Below are 23,535 nucleotides of genomic sequence, written 5' to 3' on the forward strand. Positions count from 1 at the left end.
GCGATTATGTTTATGCAATGAGCATGAAAGCTCTCTCTCTATATATACATATATATATATATTGGTATCACTGGTTGCGCAGAAATGCAAGATTGGCCTAAGGATGAAAAAAAGAAGCATGTTGTTATCAAAGTCAAATGATTTACAAAACTTACCAATCAATCAGCATAGTAGGCCTGTTTTCTATGTTTTGCTCCTGGTAACCACACAAGTTAAGTCACCTCTTTGGCCTTTGCCAGCTGATGGAAAACACCTGCTGTGTCATCAGTGATTGAAATGTGGCCTGATGGGCAGCATTTTGTGTAGCAGCAGTGTTCTGCCCAATGCAAGTTGTGGATAATACATTTCTCTATCAACCCTTTTAAACTTGAAATGTACTCTTACCTGGAAAGCATATGATACATATTCTATAGCTACAATTTCCCTCCATGCTTGTAAATATGTGTGCTTTTATTTTGAAGGCAGAATGTTCTCACATCTGACTGTCTTGACTTGCTAGCTGTGTGAGGTGGGGCATCATCACCACCTACTGCAGTGTGGATTATTGTGCTGTGCATGGGAAATCTATTGGGTTTAGTTCAGCTATTTAGCTGGTCTACCCAGAAGTATGTCCATCCTGCTAAAAAATATATTTAATATTCAGATAGTAGTTGGTTTATAGCACTCACCTACAATTCCTGCAGGGCCTCTAAAACCTAGTTTGACTTAATTAGAAAAAATTAACTTAAAACGTATCAACATCTTCAGTATCTACAAGCAAAAAACAGGAGTTCAAAGGTTAGATGTTTAAGAAAATTCAAATATGGAAAATAGCTGAGGATGAAGGAGATGAGATGAGGAGAAAAGATCTTTAGAGAAAGTATCCATAGGCTGGATGATGAATTGCACTTCAGGCATGGACCATAGGCTGCAGGGTTTTCATTAGGTCCAGGCCTAAATGTGCATGTCTGAGATGCCTGCAGTTGAAGCCTCACCTCCTTGCACTGCAAATGTTTGCTTTCACCAGTGTTCATTTCTAATGCTGCTTGTTCTCCTCCAAATGTACTGCATGTTGCATGTTCTCTCTGGTTTTCCTGTGATGCAAGTCCCAGACACTCACAGCTGGAAAGCATGTAATTATTATACCATCAGCTGCTTTTTATTCAATTATTCTCAATTTGAGTTTTCATGTAAGGATGAAAGATCTGGGAGTAACTCTGCCGTCCTGCTTGAGGCCAGGAGGAAGGACAGTCAGTCAGTCACTCAAGTGGTTTGTGGTGCGGAAATGTAGAGAAGCCATCTAATGGACTGGTTTCTAACTCGAACAACAACACAACACACAACTGCAGGAGAGGCTGTTTCTCCTGCTGGTATATTGACCACACATTATTTCTTACATTATCTTGGCCCACAGTCACGGCGGAGTCATGGAGTCTGGTCATCATCAGAACCTAAAATGTTTATTTTACATAACTTGCGTCTTTTTGTTTACTTGTCAAATAGCCAAAAGCAAGTTGTGATCTGGTTTCACAGGTTTGAGATTGACAGAAAAACAGGTTCTGTTGTCCAGATAGTTTACATTTTTCTCTCAGTAGGCCTGAACACTGCTCATGAACAAACACTTCACGGATACCAAGAAGATATAAATTAGCCTCCAAATTGCAGGGAACTCCACTAATTTGGAGAAAGAAACAGGGCATTGACACTTCTGTGTGTAACACGGTTCATTAAACAATGGAAAGTGTTTTCTAAAAGCTTTAGAGGACAAGGTGATTAGGGCTTTATAAATGAAGCTTATTATCATTATCACTGCCATTAAAGGCATTTGAAAGCGCTGTGGGAGAGTCTGGTGGTTTGTAAAAGACAAAGACACATTTCTGTTTGTTGTCTTACTGTCGCCCCGCCGTGACAACACGATTGTGAAGCGAATGAAAATGAGCTGGCACTGGCACACGTCTAGCTCTTTGTGGCAGAGAGACATGATTGGCAATGGGTGAACTGGATTAATCATTTCAGGCTTTTATGTTTGCACAAGATAAATGGCCTCGCCCTTCTGAATAGGTGGTCACCAAGTTCCCTGGGCTCTCCATTACAGCAGCTTGCAGTGTTACAGATGATTGACCTCACAGTCAGCTTGGGGTGGGAAAAGCTTTGGGTTTGGGTGGAGGAGAGAGAAAGATATGGCACCAGAGGCCACGAGGAGAGCAGCCTGGCTACAGAAACCAGCAGGTTTTTCTAGAAAGAGTTGTCCTTTAGACCCCTCTCCCAGACAACCTCCATTTAACACAGCTTCCTGTGGCCACATGCATGGACCAGCAGGCACAAGGAGCCAAACAGGAAGTGAACATGTGTTGCTGATAATTTGTGGAAATGGGCTGAAAGGGGAAGCTGATAAAGACTTCTTACAGGGAGAAGTGAAAACCAGAAGCTTTTAACTAAAAGAGCACTATTTATATAGTTTTAAAGCAACGTTTGACCAATCTAAATCCCAGAAAATGTTTGATATTGCTGTAATTTGTCTTTACACATGCATGCATACACAGTATGTCTCTCCTGACAGCATTATTCTTTGGCTCCCCCCTCTGGTGCAAAAGACCATTACACTGAAATGATGTTGGCCTGTGGAGCTGTGACAGAAAACATTAATTTCTCAGAGGAGGTCAACTTAAATTGCTGCAAGTTTGATTAGGAGATGAATGTAAATGAAAAAACATACTGCAGCGCAGAAAGCGTAATACCGAAACAATCACAACACGCTTTATAAATGTTAAGTTTAAATATGTTTTGTGCATTAATTAACTAGTATGTACGTATTTTCATCAGTTGCTTAATAACAGGCCTCAGGACAGATACATTTTTGTAAAGACCCTTGCGATAAGGGAAGCAGCAGCAGCAGCAGTAATATAGTATCATTATAGCTAACTGTTTGAAATAACAATATTTTTGCTCAGAAATTCATTCCTCATGGATATATGTCGTCACATTTTCTCTACATTTAGAATCATTTTTATAACTCAAATAAATGACCTCCTATATATTACTGATCCATGAGAGGTGCGTGCGGTATGTTAGAGGTTTGCTGATGGAGTAGAAGTCATGGCCTGAAAAGTAGAGTCAAAACAAACAAACTGTATATTTCTAAAGCTGAATGATTTGAGGTGGTGTGAAAAAGGCCTGCGGGAGGTGTTGACAGCTCCGGACGAGCCACTCGCAGACACTCTCTTCATTATCAGTAAAGAAAACAACCAACAGGGGAGTCGTGCTGCTTGCTGATCTTTCCCCAGGTGATGGCAGAACGGTCTGTGGGATATAAGCTTTTACCCGCTGCTTCAGCTCCTCTGGCAGAGATGAATGGCTTGATGAAAAAAGTGTCATGAGGATGAGTCAGCCCAGAGCGACTTTGTCTCTTTGTATTTGTGCAAACCAAGGCCTGATGATTCATGGGCAAAATCACGACAGTTCCTTTTAAAGAACAAGATGTATGACAGACTGAACCTGGAAAACTCTGGGTTTATTTTGGGATTAGACATTGTTCAGGTTAAAAATACATAACTTTGACGTTACCTGTCTTGCCAGAGTGCATGAGGTACAAAAGTGTACAATTTCTAATCCGAAACGTGACATCAAAGAAGGATTGTACAATGGTGTCAAGATTATGCAAGTGGAAGCAATAAAAGCAATAAGCTCTGCCACTGCTGACAACCTAATATCTTTTTTCCTCTTTGAAATGCACTTAGAGCAGCCATTACTTTGAATATGGTGATGCAGGGACGTTGGCTGCCAGCGTAAATCTAACTCAGAGCCCAGGTAATATAATAGCCGTGTCAGATTACATGTGATGGCCGGCACGTACGCAGCCCCAAAACCTCAGGCCTCAGGTGGCCTCTGCAACACACACACACAGACAACAACTGCCCCATTTTCATAATAATCTGCTTTTATCAAGTTTATGTTCCACCTATTCACTGGAGAGACGTACACAGCCCTGCAAACACACACACACACACACACACACACACACACACACCGGAACACCCAATTTCAGATCTGAACAACTAATGGCCTACAGCTAATAGGTTTACTAGTTTTGTTTTTCTTGATTCATGAGAACAACCAACAAGAAGTATGATAACAATTGTTCACCGCACATTGAACAAATTCAATCTTGCAACAGAGTGCAGCTGAGACTACAATTAAACATTACAAATGAACATGTCATTTCAAAGGTGGCGAACATCATCTGTCATTAACAAAGAGGGATCACTAATTAATCAGTGTTGTGGATTGATGGTAATTGTGAACTGAAATGAGGCATGTGTTCAATAATCGCTGACACCAAGGAAGAAAAACATGGAACAGCACACAATGTAGAGGTGAATATTTTTGTGTGAGGTGTAACACTGAAACAGGAAACTGTAAATGACAACTTTTTCTCTTCGAGTCCAATGAAATCCTTTTTTTTTTTTCTAAATGTGACATGGTTGAAAATTCTCATCCAGTCTCTGTGAACAAAATGCCACTGAGTAATAGTGAATCTGATTTTGCATTTAAGTGCTGTGGAGCTCTCAGCCCTGCTCTCCCCCTCAAAGATAAAATGGGTCAAACATTCCTCCTCAACACATCCTCAACAAGTTTCCTCTTTAGCTGCAACTCCTGAACTTTAAAGAAGCCTGCAAACTCTCCCTTGGTGATGAAGTCAAACAAGCCGGTAGAAACACGGCTCAGTGTGCCCCTCAGACCCCAGTCAGGCTTTCATTCAGGGTGGAGATGTGGTCGATCACACAGAGCTGTCTCTGGCCGCGGTGGGCTTGTCTGGGCCGCTGGTGCAGCAGGAAGAGGCGTTTGGCTGCAGCCCTGTATTTCCGAGACATGAGGTTGTAGACGACGGGGTTGATGGAGGCGCTGAGGTAGCAGAGCACCATGGAGGCCATGTTGAAGTTCTGGCTCAGCATGGCCGTGTCGTAGTCGTCCACCTGGGCAAAGAGGTTCCTGCCGATGTGGTAGGGCAGCCAGCAGATGATGAAGGCCAGCACCACCACCACTGAGGGCGAAATAAAGGGGAAAATGAGTATTAATTAATAGCTTGACATTTTGGAAAATACCCAAATTTCATGAGAAGACTGATACCACCAGGGGCATAGGACTCGAGGGACAAAGGGGACAGAATATGCAGGGCCCTTATGTGAGGAGGTCCACAAAGATACCAGAATGAATAGAGAATGCCTATGTACAGGGTCCAGAATTTTGTGCTAGGCCCCTGGATACCACTCTCATGTCTGTCCGTAGATATGAAGCTACAGCCAGGAGTTTGTTAGCCTAGCTTGGCATAAAGACTGGAAACAGGGGGAAACACCTAGCCTGGCTCTGTCCAAAGGTAACAAAATCCACCTTCCAGCACTGCTAAAGCTCACTAATTAGCACGCTATGTTTTGTTTGTACAATCTATAAAAGGTAACAATCGAAGTGTGACAACGACACGCAGTCACTTCCTGTCTTGTCATTACCATGAGGTTGCCAGGCAACTGGCAGACCCCAGGAAGTCACTGCACTCGGCCAAGAAATAGCCCAGCACACAAACCCGCGTAAAAGCATAACTTGTTACACCTCTGGTTTTGTACAAATGAAACAAACAAGATATAACATGTTAATGTTTCCAGTCTTTATGCTAAGCTAAGCTAGCATGGCTGCTGGCAATAGCTTTTCTTCTTTTCTATGAGAGTGGTATCAATCTTCTCATCTAACTCTAAAGAAATCGAATAATCATACTTTCCAAAATGTCAACATTCCTTTAAAGGTGCATTCAATGTCCTCTAGTAAATGGCCAGTTTACAAAACCAAAACCAAAAGATTCACGTTACCTGTAGTGGTATCTAGCTAGGCAGGGAGTTTTGGTGTTATCTAGCCAGGTTTTTTGTCTCCTCTCCAAAACATTAGAGGTGAATAGAAGAGCTAGATATCACTAGAAGTAGGTGCGAGAATACGTTTCTTTGTACTTTGGGTGAACAGATCCTTTGAGTATTTGTGACTGAATAAGCAACAATTAAAGTTAAGGTCTGAAAAGAAAACAAATATTCTCAGCTCTAAAATTAGTAGTTTGATCAGATCTGATTTGAGCAGTATCTTTCTAGCAACAACCAATTCTCTTTCTTTTAAATTCTTTTAAATAAAGTAATTTCTGTTACAACAGAGCCCTGTCCGCCTCAAACCAGTGAGAAGATCAGTAACACAAATATTTAAGTCTCACATCTGAAATAACTGACAGTTAATAGTGTATTCATGTTGGACTCCTTTATAATAACAAGCTGATTAAGAAAATTGGTTTTCAGGATCTGATCTATGGTCTATGGTTACCCTTGACATTTATTAATGACCAGCAGCAATTAACATTAAAATAATTTCTCCTTAAGCCCACGCACAAACACACTCACACACACTCACTTGGAGAACCTCTCTTGTTCCCTTAAGTGACGGCAGCTTGTAATTGGCTCCAACAGTGAAGTCACATTTTCACAATACAGGCAAGCAAGCAAGCTAATTAGAGCATATATGCAGCAGAAACACCACTGAGGGGAAAAAATGTCACAAATCCAAAAAAGAACAAAGCTTTATTGAGCTTTTGAAAGCCAGAAAATCTCCGTTCTGGGTGAGATAATCACTGGGTCACTGGTATTGATCAAGAAGCCCCTGCAGATAAAATTACCATCAATTTGTCTGATGGGGGCAGTAATTTCTGTAAGGATACTAAATGTCAATTCAATAATTAAAAGAGAGGTATAGGAAGACCTACATTGTGGATTCACAGAGTGAGCAGGTGCCACAGTTTTGTCCAGAATTGATCACTTCTTGACGTACGCGAACAGCGATCACTGAGGCAGATTAAAAAGGAGCCCAGGACTGTGGGAGCATGTAAGTTTCCATTAAGGTTGATTTATGGAGGCCTCTGATTACAATCCAATTTGGGATTCAACAAATGTGGATACAAATGGCAGCAAGTCTGACAACATGAGCTCTGTGCAGTGTGTTCTCAGCTAATGAAGTGCATTAATATCCTAATGGATGCATCATGATTGAATATTTGGTTGATACAGATTGGCCTGGCCACCGTCCTTTACTGTAAAACAGGGTTTCCTGCACAATTAAGCCAATCAGTATGTGCAGTGGAAGGACATGATTAGCATCAGACAAAACAGAATAAATAACCAGCTGATATCAACAACAACACACACGTTACCAGCTTTCTCTTCCTCAAACCTGCACGATTAAAGCAGCACAATGCCCTGTGAGAGCACTTACAGAGAGCTGGATTTAACAGAATACATTTTAAAAGGAGCACAAATCAGTTCTTTAGATATATGTGAAAACAAAAAGTTCAATTTGCTGAAGTAAACACACACAACAGAGACAATGCAGAAAACCAGAAGTCCTAGATTTTACAGTAATCTGTCACCCTGGTTCTTTGCTTCAGCAGCAGTGAAAGGCAGACTGACTGTGTAAAACAGATGGAATTCTGGTTTTATATGCTATCACTCCTGAATCTGAATTGTCTGCCTTTTTAGTTTCTAGTAATGAAAAGAAGAGAATGGTTTTACAAAGCAGAGCAGGACGGTGTAACTCTGGATAATAAAACCTGCTTTCTGATATGAATCTTTGCATTTTTACGCTGAACTAAAAAGAGCAAAACATCTCTTCATATCTGCATAAAAGAAACACACATCTGTCTGCAGAGATGAAAAACATAAATGAAGCCACTCACCCAGGATCTTGACTGTCTGTCTGTGTGACCTTTCACGGGCCAAAGCACAGGGGCCTTGTAGGTCATTTTTGCTTTTCCACAGCTTGCACCCGATGGAGCCGTAGAGGAAGATGAGGCAGAGCATTGGGCAGAAAAAGTAGGTGGTGGACACCCAGAGCATGATGTGCAGCTGCCCGGAGCTGATGGCATAGCTGGTGTGCTTGCACTGCCCTGTATTGTAGTCCGGGTGTGTGTCATTGTCGTACTCAACCCCAACCAGGAAGAGTGTAGGAGCTGCAGAAACCAGGGCGAAACCCCACAGGGCGAGGATGATGTATTGGACCCTGCGCCTGGTCACCACCACCTTGCTCCTGAGGGGGAAGCTGATGGCCAGATAGCGCTCAATGCTCAGAGCCGTGATGTGAAGGATGGTGGCCGAGGTGCAGCCCTCAAAGATGTAGTGATAGAGGCGGCACACGGCCTCCCCAAACAGCCAGGGCACGTACTTCCACAGGCGGTAGAGGTCAAAGGGCAGGCAGAGGAAGATGATGAGGTCAGACACCGCCATGCTGGACAGGTAGAGATTGGTGGTGGTCTTCATGTCCTTGAAGTGCTGGATGATAAGGATGGTCATGGTGTTGCCCGTCACCCCGACGATGAAGATGAGGATGCAGATGACAGTGATAGGGATGAGGGTGGAGGTGGGGAACAGGGAGCCCTCGTAGTGGTGGTCTTCTATGTTGTACTGGTCCATGGCCTCTGCTCCACCAGCATGAAGGTCCACCTGGGGTCTGGTCCAGGGCATGCCAACTTCCGCTAAATGCTGGCACTAAAGTTTGAAATCAAGACTCAACAAACAGCTGAGGAGAGAAAAATGAGACCATTACAGGACCAAAAGTTTTATCTCTCTTAAATACAAATCATGTTTATTATGTTTTTAATGTATTGTTTTAATTCCAGAAACTGTTGGTTTCTATTAATTTATTTACATTATACACATCTGTTAGCAATATCTTTTAACTTGCTACAAATTCATAACAAGTTTTTCTTTTGTCATTTTCATTGTTGTTGCAAGGTAATGTTTTAAGTGACACTTTACATTATTGCACTGCCTTTCCTTGTAGTGACGATGTAAACTACAAAGATAAATGCACACCTTATTATTACACAACTCAAGTGTGTGCTAAAGTTGTTTTCAGAAATGAAACCGGTGGATGCCTGGAAAAATACATTCAAAAATGTGAAACAAAATAGTTAGCTTGAATATAAAGTCAAGGCAGGTTGTAGGAAAAAGGGCTGACAAAAGCAGAATCACTGGCATGATCCTTTAACTTCAACTCTAAAAGCACATCCTGGTGTAAAAGAAATCTTTACCTTTAAAACAGCCGTTGGATCTCTCAACCTTTTAACTTTTTCTCGGTCTCTGCCGTGTTGCTGTGTGTCGATGGAGAGCAGCAGCCGCGGGAGAATCTCATGAAGTGGCAGAGCCGCTCAACAACTGGTCGAGCTCTGGTGAGAGATGAAGAAAGGGGCACCTCCTCCACAGCACCCTGAGGAGTCAGGGAGCAACAGGGAGGTTGTCTGCTGTGTGTGTGTGTGTGTGTGTGTGAGTGTGTGTGTGTGTGTGTCTGAGTAAACTGTGTAATGAAATGATGACGGGACGGATGACGGTAAAAGGCATAAAATGGAGGGAATAAGATTTGAGGGACCCCCCCCCCCACTGCTGCTCCTCTGGGAGAATAAATGCAGATTGAGGATCATACTAATCTGGACTGAGCATAAATATATAAGAAATATACATACAAAGAGGGCTATAACGTTATTAATTAATGCATCAATCACTGAAATCCCAGTGTGTCTGCCAAGCCGTCTGGAAGTAGTCACTGAAAAATGAGTTCTGTTTGCTTAATTGTCCACCAGCCCCATCTGTCTCTCCACTTGGCTTCATCACTCCACACACCCACCAGCTCATCTCTTCCTCCTCACCCTCAAGTTACCTACCAGGCTTGTTATAATAAACCTAACTTCAACAATGCTGCTTAAAGAGAAATACCATTTTAGGAATTGAAATAAAGTTTGGTCGGCATTTAGAGGCGTGACAACTACAAAAATCTTGATGTCACTTTGAGTGGAAAATCTGGCTGTGCAGCATCGACAATGAATGAATGGGGCGCTGGATTTGTTCATCTTTGAGATTTTTGTGTGAGTTCTTCCACCTGGTCAAGGTTTAATAGTCTGTCAATATGATATTCAGCATTACATTTCAAGAATACAAGCTTTTATTTGGTGTGACCTCGAACAAGTGTTCTTGACTTCACATCCCACTAATCCACAAACTCTGCTCAGGTTTTCAGTCTGACTGATTTTGTCGAGAGAGAAAGACTGCTGCAAGCTCTGTAGATCAATATGACAATGGAAATGTGTGTGAATTGAATGGCTTTCACCAACTAGTGTGTTGCAGGTAAAAGGTCTACGTCATGAACATGCACAGAGGTGTATTTTCAGTTCCTGATCTACAGGTTTTCCTATTTTGTGTGCAAAGCCTGGATGACCTGCTGGATGACTAACTCTGTGCTCTGTTGGTTCAGAGCCACCATATCCATTAGATCTAAATGAACCTTAGTAAGAAGAGTCACACTGACATCAGGGTGTATTTGTGTGTTTACACTGGCTTGACCCCACAGCCGGATGCACCGCTCAGACCTCAGAGGGGCAGCAGGGGCGTCTCCTCCGTCATTGTTTACTCCTGTCAGAGCAGCACGACAGGGAAAGCTTGTTTGCCCCATTTCTTGTTTTTTTTAAAAGGGTTTCCAGTCTGTCTCTCAACAAGAGCCAATGTTGTACACAGAATGGTGACCGAGAAGAGTAAGCACACTTTCACCCTCATTAATCATGGCTCTCTTGCTTATAACACTTAGGTGTGCTTGTGCAGTGAACAGGAACTCTTAAATCTTACTCCAGAAGCTCTCACACAGACACAACACGGGGAGGTGTAGCAGCAGTGCTGAAGTTATTACAAAATAAAGACCAGACAGAAGAAGTATCCCTATATTGACATTAAGATTTGAATTCTTAACATCCTGTGCTCAATTGGTAGTTAATCATATTCTTCTAAATGCTTTGGACATACGTTTTCTTATCTTGAGAGACAGAATGAAAGAGGAGAAAAGGAGAGAAAATGAGGGAAAGGGGAGCAGACCTGAGGAAAGAAATGGATATATGCTTTTTTTTCTGTTCAGTTATCTGTTAACTGACAGAATGAGCACACAGGCACATATCTTACTCATGGATCTTTTGATTGGACAAATAGGTGTCAAGACTGACTCACCAGCACAGATTTGGCTTTGGTCCTTCAGATTTTGAACCATCTGTATTTGAAACTTAATCTTAATCTTGTTGTTTGCCACCACCTGTTTTAATGATCGTCTGTGAAAATACAATAGTGCTATTCCAGCAATGTAGATTTTCTTAATAATATGAAAGCAGCTGACAAGGCCATCTGAGATGCTGTGGGCCCCCATGTGTTTTCTTTTCCAAGTTCTGGTCAGTTTAGCCCCGGTCTGTTAGGTTTGTTTCACCAGAGAAGGTTAGCAAGTCTTAGCAGCTGTAGCTGCTGTTGCTATCAATTAGGGCTGCACCTAACCATTATTTTGATGATCAAATAATCTGTCAATTACTTTTTGTTTAATTGAAAGTCTGCAAATCATCAGACTTTTGTGAAAAATGTCCATGGCAGTTTCCCCACAGCCTGAGGCATCTTCAAATGTTGTTTTGTCCAACCAACAGTCCAAAACCAAAATAATATTCCATTCACAATAATCAAAGAAAAGCACCAAATCTTCAGATTTGAGAAGCTGGAAGCAGTGAATGTTTGGTGTTTTTGATGAATTACTTCAACAATTAATGGATAAACTGCTGATTCATCTTCTGTTATGGATATAGATTATCGATAAAGAGAGGTGGTTAAACTGCTGATTGGAACTATGTTTGAAGTTTCCAGGTATACAATTTCGACACCTGGCAGCAAATCAACAATTATTTTCACGCCTATGTTATACTTGAGTAATTCAAAGAACAAATATATGCCCAAACTTCAAACATGATTAAGAATTATAAATCTTTTATTGTGCATGGATCCTTTGTAGATATCATGGCTATACAGATACACTTTAAATACATATCTATGATTATACATTTTCCCATAACGAACATTTTAAAGTGATATGTCTGGTAGTATGTATAGTATAACAAATTTTCATTTTGGAATGTACGGTGTATGAGGTAACTGCAAACATTAAAATTACATAAAAATGGTCTCTATTTTTGTGCATATTTTACTCATTTTTGTAGCATTTTGTTAATCTCCCCAACCAAAGGTAGTAAGCCCCGGGATGAAGAGGTGTTAAAATGGCACACGTTGCAATTGCTATCAAAAATAGGAATTTGAATTCTTTAAATGACAAAGAGAAGACATTTGCAGAATGTCTGAAAGACCAAATCATGTAATTATCCAAGACGTTTTGCAAGGTACCTGTATTTCATTTTTACGGTTGCAACAGCAGTGATCTGCCCAAAACCAAACAACACTAGACCCTACAGCCAGATTACCACTGAAAACTCAGCGTTAGCAATCTGTTACGAATACTTAACACACAGAGAGAAAAGGCAAATTTAGATTCACAGGAAGTACATGATATAACACATTTTGTATCTGCCATTTGCGTTCCATGATTCATGAGTACTCAGGATTTATTATTTTCTCTGGAGAGTATTAACTTATATTACTTCAATATTATAAAAAAATATACTTCACACATGTATGACCTGACAAAAAGAAATCAAAATAAATCACAAGCAATACATAGAACTACTTTCCATTTCTCTCTCGATTACGTATGTTCACTAACATCAAATAAATGTGGCAAAAATAAAAGTAAATAAAACACATTTTAGTGTTTTCTAACACTAAAAGAAAAACATCAAAACATAAGAGAAATTAAGAAAATTCTCCCGAGATTTTTTTCCTCTCCAATTAAGGCCTCTGAAACAACTGGTACATACTTTTTTTTTTCTCAGTTTTTTTCCCCCTTTTTTTTTTTTGCTGAGATAGATCAGCTGTTTCAGTGACACATTATGTGGTACTACAACTTTTAAAACACCCAAAACACAAGTAGGGCTTGCACAATCTCAAAGTGTGTTCTATAAAATGCATCACAAGACCAAGACGCAGTCAGTCAAGGTTTTCTTTCACTAAGGTGCAAAATCAATTACTGGGGGAAAAAAATAAAACAAAACATACAGGTAAGCATACATTTTTTGTGCTGAACAACAATATTTCGGAGTAAAGCAGCAGTATAACTATATGATAGTAAAAATAATTAGAATTCACTGTTAGTTTGGTTTTTGTTTGTTTTCTAACTTTATACTGAGCATTTTTTTTTTCAAACTTACAGGTCCTTGTGTCTTCACTGTACAAAAATATACTAACATTTCTCCAGTCATTTTTGCATCCTTAAACATTCTGAACATCAAAAAGGTTGGAAAGTGCTAAATGAGCGCTCTATATTGTGAACAAGATTTTCATTTCCATTTCTTCTCCCTCACTAGACCCCTTAAACTCCAGCAGGGGGTTACGTCCCTTCATCTGGCCCTGAAGCCCTCCCAGCCGTGTACCCCTGTGGCACCAACTACATACAGTATACACATCTGGACACACACACCCCACTGTGCAAACACTGGCCCACCAGGTCCCAGGATCAAATAGCACATAGGCTAAAGACACACCTACATACTATTTTTTTTTTGGAACACATCTATCAAAAACAGTTTCATACTGGACACATAAATGGAAATATAAATAATGACTATTTCTATACACATATATATATTTATATATATACTGTAATAAACAAGTAAATGAGTCGAAGCGGCCCTTCCTCCCGAACCTCTCCCCAAAATAAACCATATCCCTGCTCTTTCTGAGTTCCTTTTGCGCAGGAAGCTGATCATGATGGAACAGAAGACTGAACTGAACAACAGGTACTACAAAGTAGGAAGTTGGGGCGGGCTGACAAAGGCAGGAGAGTCAGGAAGGTTATCACAGGTGCCAAATCAGGTGTTAAATCCTCAATTTTTAACTGCTATTCAGCTCTCACTCACCAGCCCTCCCTCCTGCTGCACCCCAACGCGGCTAATGCGATTACTCTGTTGACAATAAACAATAAGTACAAAATGAAGAATACAAAACAACAGAGAGAGGGGGAAAGAATAAAGCTATAACCCTGCAGCTGGGTGGCGCAAACTGCTCATTTAATGACAAAGTACTGGATGACAAAAGCGATAAGGATGGCGATGACGGCAAAAACCATGAGGAGGAGGAAAGCGCACTGCTCGTCCGTCAGGCTCCGTCTGGCTCGGTTGGACTCCGTGCCGACCCGGGAACCCGAGCCGGCCGCTCCGCCGCCCACCGCCACCTCGTTCCGCTGGGGGGAGAGGGTCACTGTGGGGCTGTAGGGGCCGCTCAACTCAGGGGCGTCCTGGCACTGCCTGATAGCACACGCCCGGAAACGGTAGTCGCTGTTGGGTTGCAGGTTCTGGACATGGAAGGATGTGGCAGAGCCTTTGTAAGCCTGCGAACAGGAGGGAAGAGGAGAAGAAGTGGGATTAAAAACTGAAGATAAAGCAGAAAGAGAGAGAAAATGTTTGTTTTTTCTGTGAGATATTGTGGATTTTTTTCTTAACTGCACATATCCATTATTTGTGTCTGAATTGTATTGAACTTGTTCTGAACAGTAAAGCTGACAAAATTCTTCCCATCTTACTGTTTCTGACCAACTGGATTGCTTTTAAGTGTCAAGCATAATGGAAAAATAATTTATGTATCCATCTTTCGACCTCACTATTTTCTGATGTATTTGTTGGAGTTATGTTGTTTGTCGCCTTGGATGAAGTGGGAAGCCATCTGCCTTCGCTGTCTGCCCAGCTGACACACCCACACATTTTTAGAGAGCCTTGTGGACCTGACCCGTTTGGTTGCTCAAGTGACACTTTTTTAAATTCTCTGTACTGAGTGACCTAACATTTCGTTTCAATTGTGAATGTAAGCCTAAAATTTAGATCAACACAGTTTTTCTTGTTTATAAACTGCAAAAATAATGAAAAACACTTGGAGTTAAAGACTATTGAAGGAGGTATGAGCAGTTTTTATGTTGGGTTTCAAACTAGCAGAAGTATAAAAATGATTGAATTGTCCACTACGCACCAGCCAAACTACACTGGCCTGGCTGGTGCAAAGACTGAAGCACACTGCATCAATCAGACTCCTATCTTCAGCAAATGAATAATTCCCCTTTCTGAAATGTGGGCTTTCGAGTCGAGGCCACAGAGACTGACATTAAGGATGGAAACAAACTCATGTGGGATGGCAGCCACATATTTCAACTCCCTGATTCAATTGCCATGTATGATGTGGCGAGATTAGCATAAGCATGCAGTGGCCATTACTCCACGTTAACATGGCTGGAGGCCACTGAGAGGGATGAAAGTGCTGGCAGGGACTAGACACCTGGGATACCTCATGGATCAATGACCTTTGCATAATGGGCAATTTAAAGCGAGCGGTGACTAACGCAGAATGTTGCAACGGCCATGGTGAAAACATTAAGGCCCTGGATCCATCTGTATCCTGATCTGCATAAAAAGGCCACCGTGATGAATGGCAGGTCATCCGCAGGTAAGGACACTACATACGAAGAGGGAGCACCAAACCTTCACACAACAATGTCAGTACCTGTTTAAAATCAGAGTTTCCCATCATGCACTGCAAGGTGTAGATGATCGGGTCTCCCTTCATGGGTGGCAGGGCCTCCCATGTGACTTCGCAAGAGTTGTCATCCAGACGCTCCACTTTAGGGGCTGGAGGTGGAGGAAGAGAGTGCAGATGTAACGAAAGGTACGCTGAAGATTTAAAACAAGAAATCAACCAATCTGATCAAGAAAAGATTTGGTCTGAACTCATGCGGTGAATTCTTCAAAACCTCAGGATTAGAATTAAAGCTGATTGTAACTTTGAAGTCTTTAATGTTAAAAAGGCAAAACAGCAGGCAAATTAATTTTCATATGTGTTTTGAACTTTCGGTTTGAATCAGAGCTTTGGGTTTTTTCAAAGGGGGCAGCTACAGAAACTATTTGCTTTAATACACAAACTTGCTTTGATATGTACAGTGACTCAGCCGATGAATTAAGAGTGAATTCTGCACAACGACATGTGACTTTTCCACATGTAGGTGGCAAAAACAATTTAGGGGCTGTATTCAACTGGTAAAGTGCCCTGGTAATCATGAAAAATACAGTGGCAAGGAAGATTTTAATCCTTTATGACATTAGGCTTTAAACTCACAATGTTGAAATTGTGAGTCTGAATACAAACAGTTAATGGTTGAGAGTCCACTTCACTGTGTGGGGAGACAAACAGTGTTGAGTAACACTGACAAACTGGCACATGACTGCCTGATTCAAAAGAGGTGCCGCATTGAGAATAAAACCCACGTCCTCATTACTGACTTCAACGTGTAGGATCAAAAGAGGCTTTGCAGAGGCTGGTGGAGACCAGACCACAGTGCTGAACCAACCGACTCATGATGACAGCCGACAAGTGAATCTCAGGCTGCTGGGTCGTAATCAAATGCAAGTCAAACTTGGGTCAACTGAGGTTAAAAGCTGAGCACACTGGCTGTCTGTATGTCAGGAGTGAGTGTTTGTAAAGTTAATAAGAGCTGATCCACATAGATAGATAGATAGATAGAGAGAGAGAGATAGAGAGATAGATAGAGAGATAGATAGAGAGAGAGAGAGATAGAGATAGAGAGATAGAGAGAGAGAGATAGAGATAGATAGAGAGAGAGAGATAGAGAGATAGAGAGAGAGAGAGAGAGATAGAGAGATAGAGATAGAGATAGAGAGAGAGAGATAGATAGATAGATAGAGAGAGATAGAGAGAGAGAGAGAGAGAGAGAAGAGACTGTACCTTTCACAGGGGCCGGTGGAGAGCGTGGGGTGGTGAATGTGTAAACATTGGAGAAGGGCCCTTCGCCCGCCTCATTAAAGGCCTGGATGCGGAACGTATAAGAGGTAGACTCATTAAGCCTCTGGACTTTGTGTGTGTGGCATGGTCCTTTATACAAGGATATAAATCTGCAATGACAGGAACATGAAAAAAAGAGAGCAAGAGAGAGAGAGAAAGGGTTTAATGAGCAAAAGGGTAAAGATGACAAAAAGCAAACGAGACGAGTGACTCCTCTGTCAAAAAACATACAGTGGCATAAAGCAGATCATCCGTTCCTGACTCCTTATACAAGCACTCTGTCTGGTGAGTTACTGTCTATGCACCTCGCCCTCCTCGATACAGTCATCTGAAGCATTTGCTCAAACACCAGTCTCCTCTCTTATCGGTTTATCTCCTGTCAGGTCACTTCCCCTCGCCTGACTAATGGGCCACTGACCTGCCGCTCTTGTCCCCCATCTGCAGCTGATACTGGAGGGCGTCTGAGGTGGCGGCTTTGGCTGGGCCGTCGCCCCACTTGAGCCTGAGGGTCTGGTGGCTGAAGGCGGTGCACTCCAGGCGTGGAGGCTGCGGGGGCAGGGGCTTCGTCTTCAGCTTAAAGGTGTGACTAAAGGGGCCTGCTCCCAAGCTGTTCAGGGCTTGGATACGGAGCCTGAGGAAGAAGAAGAAGAAGAGAGATGTCAACATCAGAGGGCTGCATGGACTGAGCTGATCTGAGCAGAAACACTGCAGTGACTGTCAAAGTGGCATTAACAGTATTTTTTCTCAGAAGCAGGTGTTGATGTTCAGTCTATGTTAATGTACAGTCTGTAAGTAGTCATTTTATGTTGTTTTGGCCCTGTATCAACACTTAAATTCAACCACAGTCTTTGTTTCATTATAAATCCAATGTGTAGAGACAAAACATAGAAATACACCGTCCTACAGCTTCCAGACTGCACTGTACCCTAACCTAACCCTAACTGTCATAGTTCTGTGTGGACTAAACATTAACAGCATGTAATTAAACCAAAACAAAACACCTGTGTGGATGATGTTTCAGATAAATAATGAAAACTTCCTTAAAATATGAATCCATGAAGGATATTTTAATCAATTTAACTCTGCATAACTTGAGTCTCCTGCACACACGTTTTGTTTTATAATCCTGAATAACAAAGAAATACAGACAAGTGACCAGCCTGATACTAGTTGAGCCATGGGAGGTTTGTGAAAACAAAAAGTTTGGAGTCAGGTCTGGACACCCCAGCTGTTTCCTAAACAGCTGCCAGCCCTGTTTAGAATATCCTGGATTTACAAATGTAACTCATTATATTTGCGTCAGTCGTCCCCTTTGGCATCAATTGGCACAAAGCATCACAGGCTGAGTTAATACAAGTGTGGTGTGTGTGTGTGTGTGTGTGTGTGTGTGTGTCTCTGTGTAATTGATTTGAATAACATTTTATGACTTGTGATGAACACTTTCAAAACTGTTCTTCTTGATATCTGACAGCTGCAAAGTTGTGTAGTTCAAGTGTAATGCGACATTTCGTAACCCTTTGAGCTTAAGATGAGGAAGCACCAACCTGTAGCTGGTGTCAGGCTGCAGATGCTGGATGATGTGTTTGGTGATGGGACCAACAACATTGGGCTGGCGCTCTCCAAGGTCAATCAGGTAGGAGGTGATCTCAGAGCCGTGATCACATGGGGGATCCCAGGAAATACCCAGGCAGGTGGACGGAGAGTAGAGAGGGGGTGGCCGGGAATCGCTATCCTCATCTTCCTCGTCTTCGTCTGCGTCCACTGGGGTCTCGTACCTCCGCAGCTCGGACTCCTTCAGCGCGTAGATGTTGCTGACGGCTGCAGGCACCGAGCAGGGCGTCTGGCACAACACGGCCTCGCTGAAGGGGCCCACGCCAGCCACATTCACAGCCTGCACAACAGCAACACTCAAGAGTCAGCTAATCAAGTCAACGTCAACTCTCACTTGTGACATGAAAGGGCACTTATGTAAAGTCCATGTTTGACCACAAGGTGGAGTTCCAATGTAAACATTATCAGTAAGGGTTTCAACATGTCCTAAAAAGTGTTTGGTTTTTATTTTCTAGCCAAGCGATTAAGTAAAAAAATAAGGTAATAACAATAATAAGTAATAATTGTTATAATTAACTATTATAATGAAAGTCTGGTTTTGCCTGGCCTGAGTGTAATATTTAGGGATGGTCTGAGTACTTGTATTAGACAAGTACTGCCTGTACTGTGGACCAATAGTGGCAGTGGGGAAAATAAACACCCTGCAAGTGTGATAACCCATAAGAAACCAGAAAAGAGGCTGCAAGAGTACAGCACGGCCTGGAGTTTCAGCCTGAACCAGACCCAAAGGACAAAACTAATGTTTTAATGCCAGAATCTGTCTCAAAAGTTGGCTTCATTGGTCCCTGTCTAAAAGGGCATTCAGTGCAACAGCAAAACAGAGACATGGTCTAACCTGCTGCTATATCAGCCTGTTTATCATGATGATGATGGTACTGTAGCTACTGAACCAACCACAATTAAGATATGTAGCTTTTAGCAGGCATTAGTTAACCAATCACTACAGGCAAGCACACACATGCAAACCTCTGCCCACAAACACAGCAAATCCTAAAAACTAACCATCCTCTGCTACACAGTTGCTTAACATATTAACTGACTCACCACTTTGCACTGATCTGAGAAGAACATTGTGTCAAAAATCAAGTTCACAAATCTTCTCCAAATCATCGCCAATCAACAAACCCCACAAAGAAGCAATCTTCACATCCTGTCAATCTGGAGACTTAAAATGTGTTGCTTACCTATTATAGTAAAAATGTATGTTCTCCACAATTATCATCCAAAACACAACTGCAACCTGTTGGCATGATGTAATTTGTCATGGTTGCAACAATTTTGGAATTACGAGCATAATTACTGAGGTGTGACATATAGATTCATGAGTAATGTCTGCGAGTCATTTGAGGCTCAAACCGGTGCCTCAAGTGAGCGAACAACTGAGGCAGGACTGCTGCAGATCTGTTATTAGCTCCAGACTAATATCAATCCACATTGTTTAAATGAGGGCTTCACAAACATTGTCATGGCTTAGTGGGATTGGACCCCTAACCCTGACAGTGTTAGAATCACGCTTTATCCATTGAGCCACAATGGCACAGACAGAGAGAGAAATAGTGGGAGAGTGTTTTTATAGTTTGAGAGGTGTAAACTCATTTACTGATGCATCATGAGGTGTGTTGCCCCCCCCCCCCCCTTTTTTTCCCAGAAAACAAAAAAAAGAATCAAGTAGAAATAAATCTATCTCCATCAAATGATGGTGAAAAGAAGTCAAGAGAGATTAGCATATTCTTTTACTGACCTTACTACGAAAATTCACCACCAACCTGTAACGCCAGTGAACCCCCTCATTTGATTAGATTTATTCTCATAGACCCCCACGGAAACATTTTTATTGTTTCACTGATCTTTGCTGTTCTTATCGAGCAAACTCTAGCCGAGATAACCGGTACTAATCACATTGCGAAATTAAACTATTCTTCATTTTAATGGGAGCCCCCTGGATTCTTCAGTCTTCCCTAAAAAATATTTTTTACTGGAATTACAAAAACAGGGTTTTAAAGGCGAGATATTATTGTCTTTTCATTGTAATGTGAGATTGGATTGGACTTTTTAGGGTGTCTTTTTACTTTAACAGTGGGAACAGATAAAAATTATCCAAGGCTTCATAAACTAAATAAAGTGTTCATTGCTGCTCACCTGTACCCGGCAGAAGTAGCTGGTTGCAGGCAGCAGCCCCTTCATTTCATGGCTGAGCCCTGGTCCACTGTAACACACCTGCATGCTGCCCTCAGCCGCTCCCCACTCTAGACGAAACTCCGTCACTGGAGCTCCGTTGCAAGGAGGGGCCTAGAAGACAAACACGATTGAGAATATCTATCAGCACTTAAACTGGTGACACAGTTAAATAATAATGCAGTTATATGTACGTTTTCTGATATATTCTCAGAATGATGCACGCGATGTTATACTTCATGTACATCAGAATGGAAGTGGAGCAGGTCTTACCTCCCAGCTCACAACAACACAGCTGGGGGATTTGCATGTGGTGGAAGCAGCTTTGCACTGCTCAGGGGCCCCGGGGCCGGTTGTAACCTCACAGCGCTCCGAAAGAGATCCAAACTATCAGCAAAAAAGAAGAAAAACTATTTTATACAACTGAAAATTTTCAGATTAGGCTTTTAAAATCAGATTTAGTGAGAGAGGGTTGAAAGCATGTAGAAGAAAAAAAAACAATCCTTTCTGCTGTTATTGATATACCAGTTTTGACAGTCTTTCTCACCCCAGCCTTGTTCGCTGCCTTGAGCCGGAAGCTGTAGGTTTTGCCAGGCATTAAGCCTCCCACAGAGCAGTCCAGCTCTGAACCCTGGTAAACCTCCCTGCTCTCCTCAGACTGCGGCCCACTCACTTCTACACTGTAGCAGGACACTGGGCTGCCTCCGTCTACCTGAGGGGGACCTAGGAAATATGTGCAAACAGTTTATAAATCAATATACTTTAAAAAAGGTTTTCCAAGAATAAATAATACAGTATATACACAAAGATAAATGTACAAACAGCAAAATAATACAACCTGAATAATCAAAGCTCACTGCTCTGAGGTAGTTCACTAGACAAATAAATGTATCAACAGAAGCTAGAATACATCCCACACAGATCTGAGTTGGAGAGGAATGACTCACCCCAGCGCAGTTGCACCTCCCTGGCTTTGGGCTTGCCCACCAGCCGAGGGGGCTGGCAGGGCCCTGGGGGCACTGCGGGAGTCTGGACCTGCAGGGTCTCCGACAGCTTGCAAGGGAAGACAACACACCAATTAAGACCCAGAGAAAATAACAAATTGACAATCTCATCCCCCTCTTCTTTCTCTCTCACACAGCACAAACACACTGGATACAGATTGTCATTTTCACTAGCTTATCAAACTGATTTAGGCTACAACAGACAATGTGAATGCATAGCTCAAAAGGTACACTAGCATAGCAGAGAAATGTGCTGTTTTCCTTACAAAGCCGTGAATTATGTGAGACAGGTTGTCTGGCGAGCGAAAAAAAAAAGAAGGTATTTTTCAGACTCTCAACTTCTGTCACAAAAGGCAAACATGTGAGTTTTATGTCACATTGTGCTGCACTAAAAGGCAGGATCTCGCCACCATGAGTCATGTTTCTTTACAAGCCCCATCATGAATAAATGCATGCACTAACAGCTGATGAAGAAATTAATGAAGAGTGTCTGTGAACTGAACTAATTAAGAAAAACATCCTCTGACACATGCAGGGAGGGTTAATCGATTAGCAGGCTTTGTCTTGTACTTACTTAGGAATCATAGTCTAATCTACAAACATAGGACAGTGGCTGAATGACAATTTCCTATTAAAACTCACCATAAATAGAGTGCATATCTAGAATTATTCATGTAAAATTTATCAGATTAACCATGGGACGTGGTGAGATTCATGGCTTCCTGCCCTAACAATTACAGTACATGTGAGACAGCTGAGAAATATATCAATAATAAGAAAGCCAATAGAAAAACAGTGCCCAATAATCAGGTTTTATACTGTATAGCTACATTGTTGTGTGGACTGCAGCAGCCAATATGGTGGGACGTATAAATCAGTTTAAAAAGACAGGTGCAATTTTGTGATCCCTTTCTACCTGCGATGAAATAAAATCGGAAATGATCAGCAAACTGTGGCAAAACAAGTCCGCGTGCGCGACTGTGTGTGCACGTGTGCTGATGCTGAATGACTCACCGGGCTCTGCCCCCCCTCGCTCATGCAGTAAACTCGCGTCTGGTAGGAGCAGCCAGGCTTCAAGCCTTCACACACGTGCTCCATAGCTGGCCCCGAGTACACCAGCTCCCATGACAAGCCTAAGTACAAATGAATTCATTATTTCAATAAACTAATGTTTTCAGTGACCACATCATTTTCACTTGAACTTGAAATAATTAAACATTTTTATTTTCACCATTTGCAACTTACCGCTTAAGCCCTCAGACAGCTCCACAACATATTTTGTGACTTCTGCTCCACCATTTTCTTTCGGGGGCTCTAAATGGCAAAACAAACAAACAAACCAAAAAATCATTATGAAACTGCACTAACCAAGTTCTTCAATTAGGTAACCTGGCAATGTCAGCAAGCTCACTTTTCACTATGCAATGCCTGAAAATCTACTTGAGAATTGATTCATTCCAGTAAGACGTGTACTGGAGAAAATCAACAAACTATGAAATTGGGGAGTGTCTTGATAATAGAGGAAATTGCTGCATTTCAAAACTCCTCATTAATAAGAAATAAATGTAAATGTAGATGAAGCATGACTCGCCAACGACATGGCCTTTTTCGCCCCTCAAATTTCTTCAGAAATTCATTTTGGTGAAAGGAAATGTTTTCAGAGCTGCAGACATGTTTTTTTTCATTTTGAAAACTGAAAGCAGAGACTAAGTACAGCAGTGAGTGACGTGTTTGTCCAGCGAGGTGTAGGAAGGATTCATGCCGATGTCTGAATAAAGAAGAGAACTGTCAGTCATCTACTGTACAGACTACTTAGAAAGTCATCTGTCTCAAATTCATCTATGGTCAGACAGAGCTCAATGAGAAAAGTGGAATTTTAAAATGGGCACTTCCAGGCTGTCAACTACATGCAAGACTGAAGGGTTTTGATAAGGGAAAGGGCAATTGCTAGA

General features: G+C 41.8%; 2 protein-coding genes across 2 annotated transcripts in view; both read right to left on the reverse strand.

The window, feature by feature from the left end:
• Positions 1 to 4,712: 4,712 nt before the first annotated feature.
• Positions 4,713 to 8,516, reverse strand: mlnr (motilin receptor). The gene is made up of 2 exons (XM_070905470.1): positions 7,733 to 8,516; positions 4,713 to 5,020 (listed from the first exon to the last, which is right to left on the reverse strand). Exons 1-2 carry the CDS (start codon positions 8,514 to 8,516, stop codon positions 4,713 to 4,715), a joined length of 1,092 nt encoding a protein of 363 aa, XP_070761571.1.
• Positions 8,517 to 13,906: 5,390 nt separating this feature from the next.
• The window catches only part of fndc3a (fibronectin type III domain containing 3A), a 41,944-nt gene continuing 32,315 nt past the window's right edge, over positions 13,907 to 23,535 (reverse strand). The window contains exons 16-26 of the mRNA XM_070905468.1: positions 22,829 to 22,897; positions 22,598 to 22,716; positions 21,527 to 21,632; positions 21,127 to 21,302; positions 20,853 to 20,966; positions 20,544 to 20,693; positions 18,338 to 18,684; positions 17,212 to 17,424; positions 16,737 to 16,903; positions 15,501 to 15,625; positions 13,907 to 14,340 (exon numbers count right to left, since the gene is read on the reverse strand). Of these exons, the coding sequence (XP_070761569.1) occupies positions 14,017 to 14,340; positions 15,501 to 15,625; positions 16,737 to 16,903; positions 17,212 to 17,424; positions 18,338 to 18,684; positions 20,544 to 20,693; positions 20,853 to 20,966; positions 21,127 to 21,302; positions 21,527 to 21,632; positions 22,598 to 22,716; positions 22,829 to 22,897 (1,910 nt within the window). The 3' untranslated portion in view covers positions 13,907 to 14,016. The remainder of the gene's footprint in view (positions 14,341 to 15,500; positions 15,626 to 16,736; positions 16,904 to 17,211; positions 17,425 to 18,337; positions 18,685 to 20,543; positions 20,694 to 20,852; positions 20,967 to 21,126; positions 21,303 to 21,526; positions 21,633 to 22,597; positions 22,717 to 22,828; positions 22,898 to 23,535) is intronic.

This window comes from Enoplosus armatus, chromosome 5 (assembly GCF_043641665.1).
Source record: "Enoplosus armatus isolate fEnoArm2 chromosome 5, fEnoArm2.hap1, whole genome shotgun sequence".
In the NCBI taxonomy this organism is placed as follows: Eukaryota; Metazoa; Chordata; class Actinopteri; order Centrarchiformes; family Enoplosidae; genus Enoplosus; species Enoplosus armatus.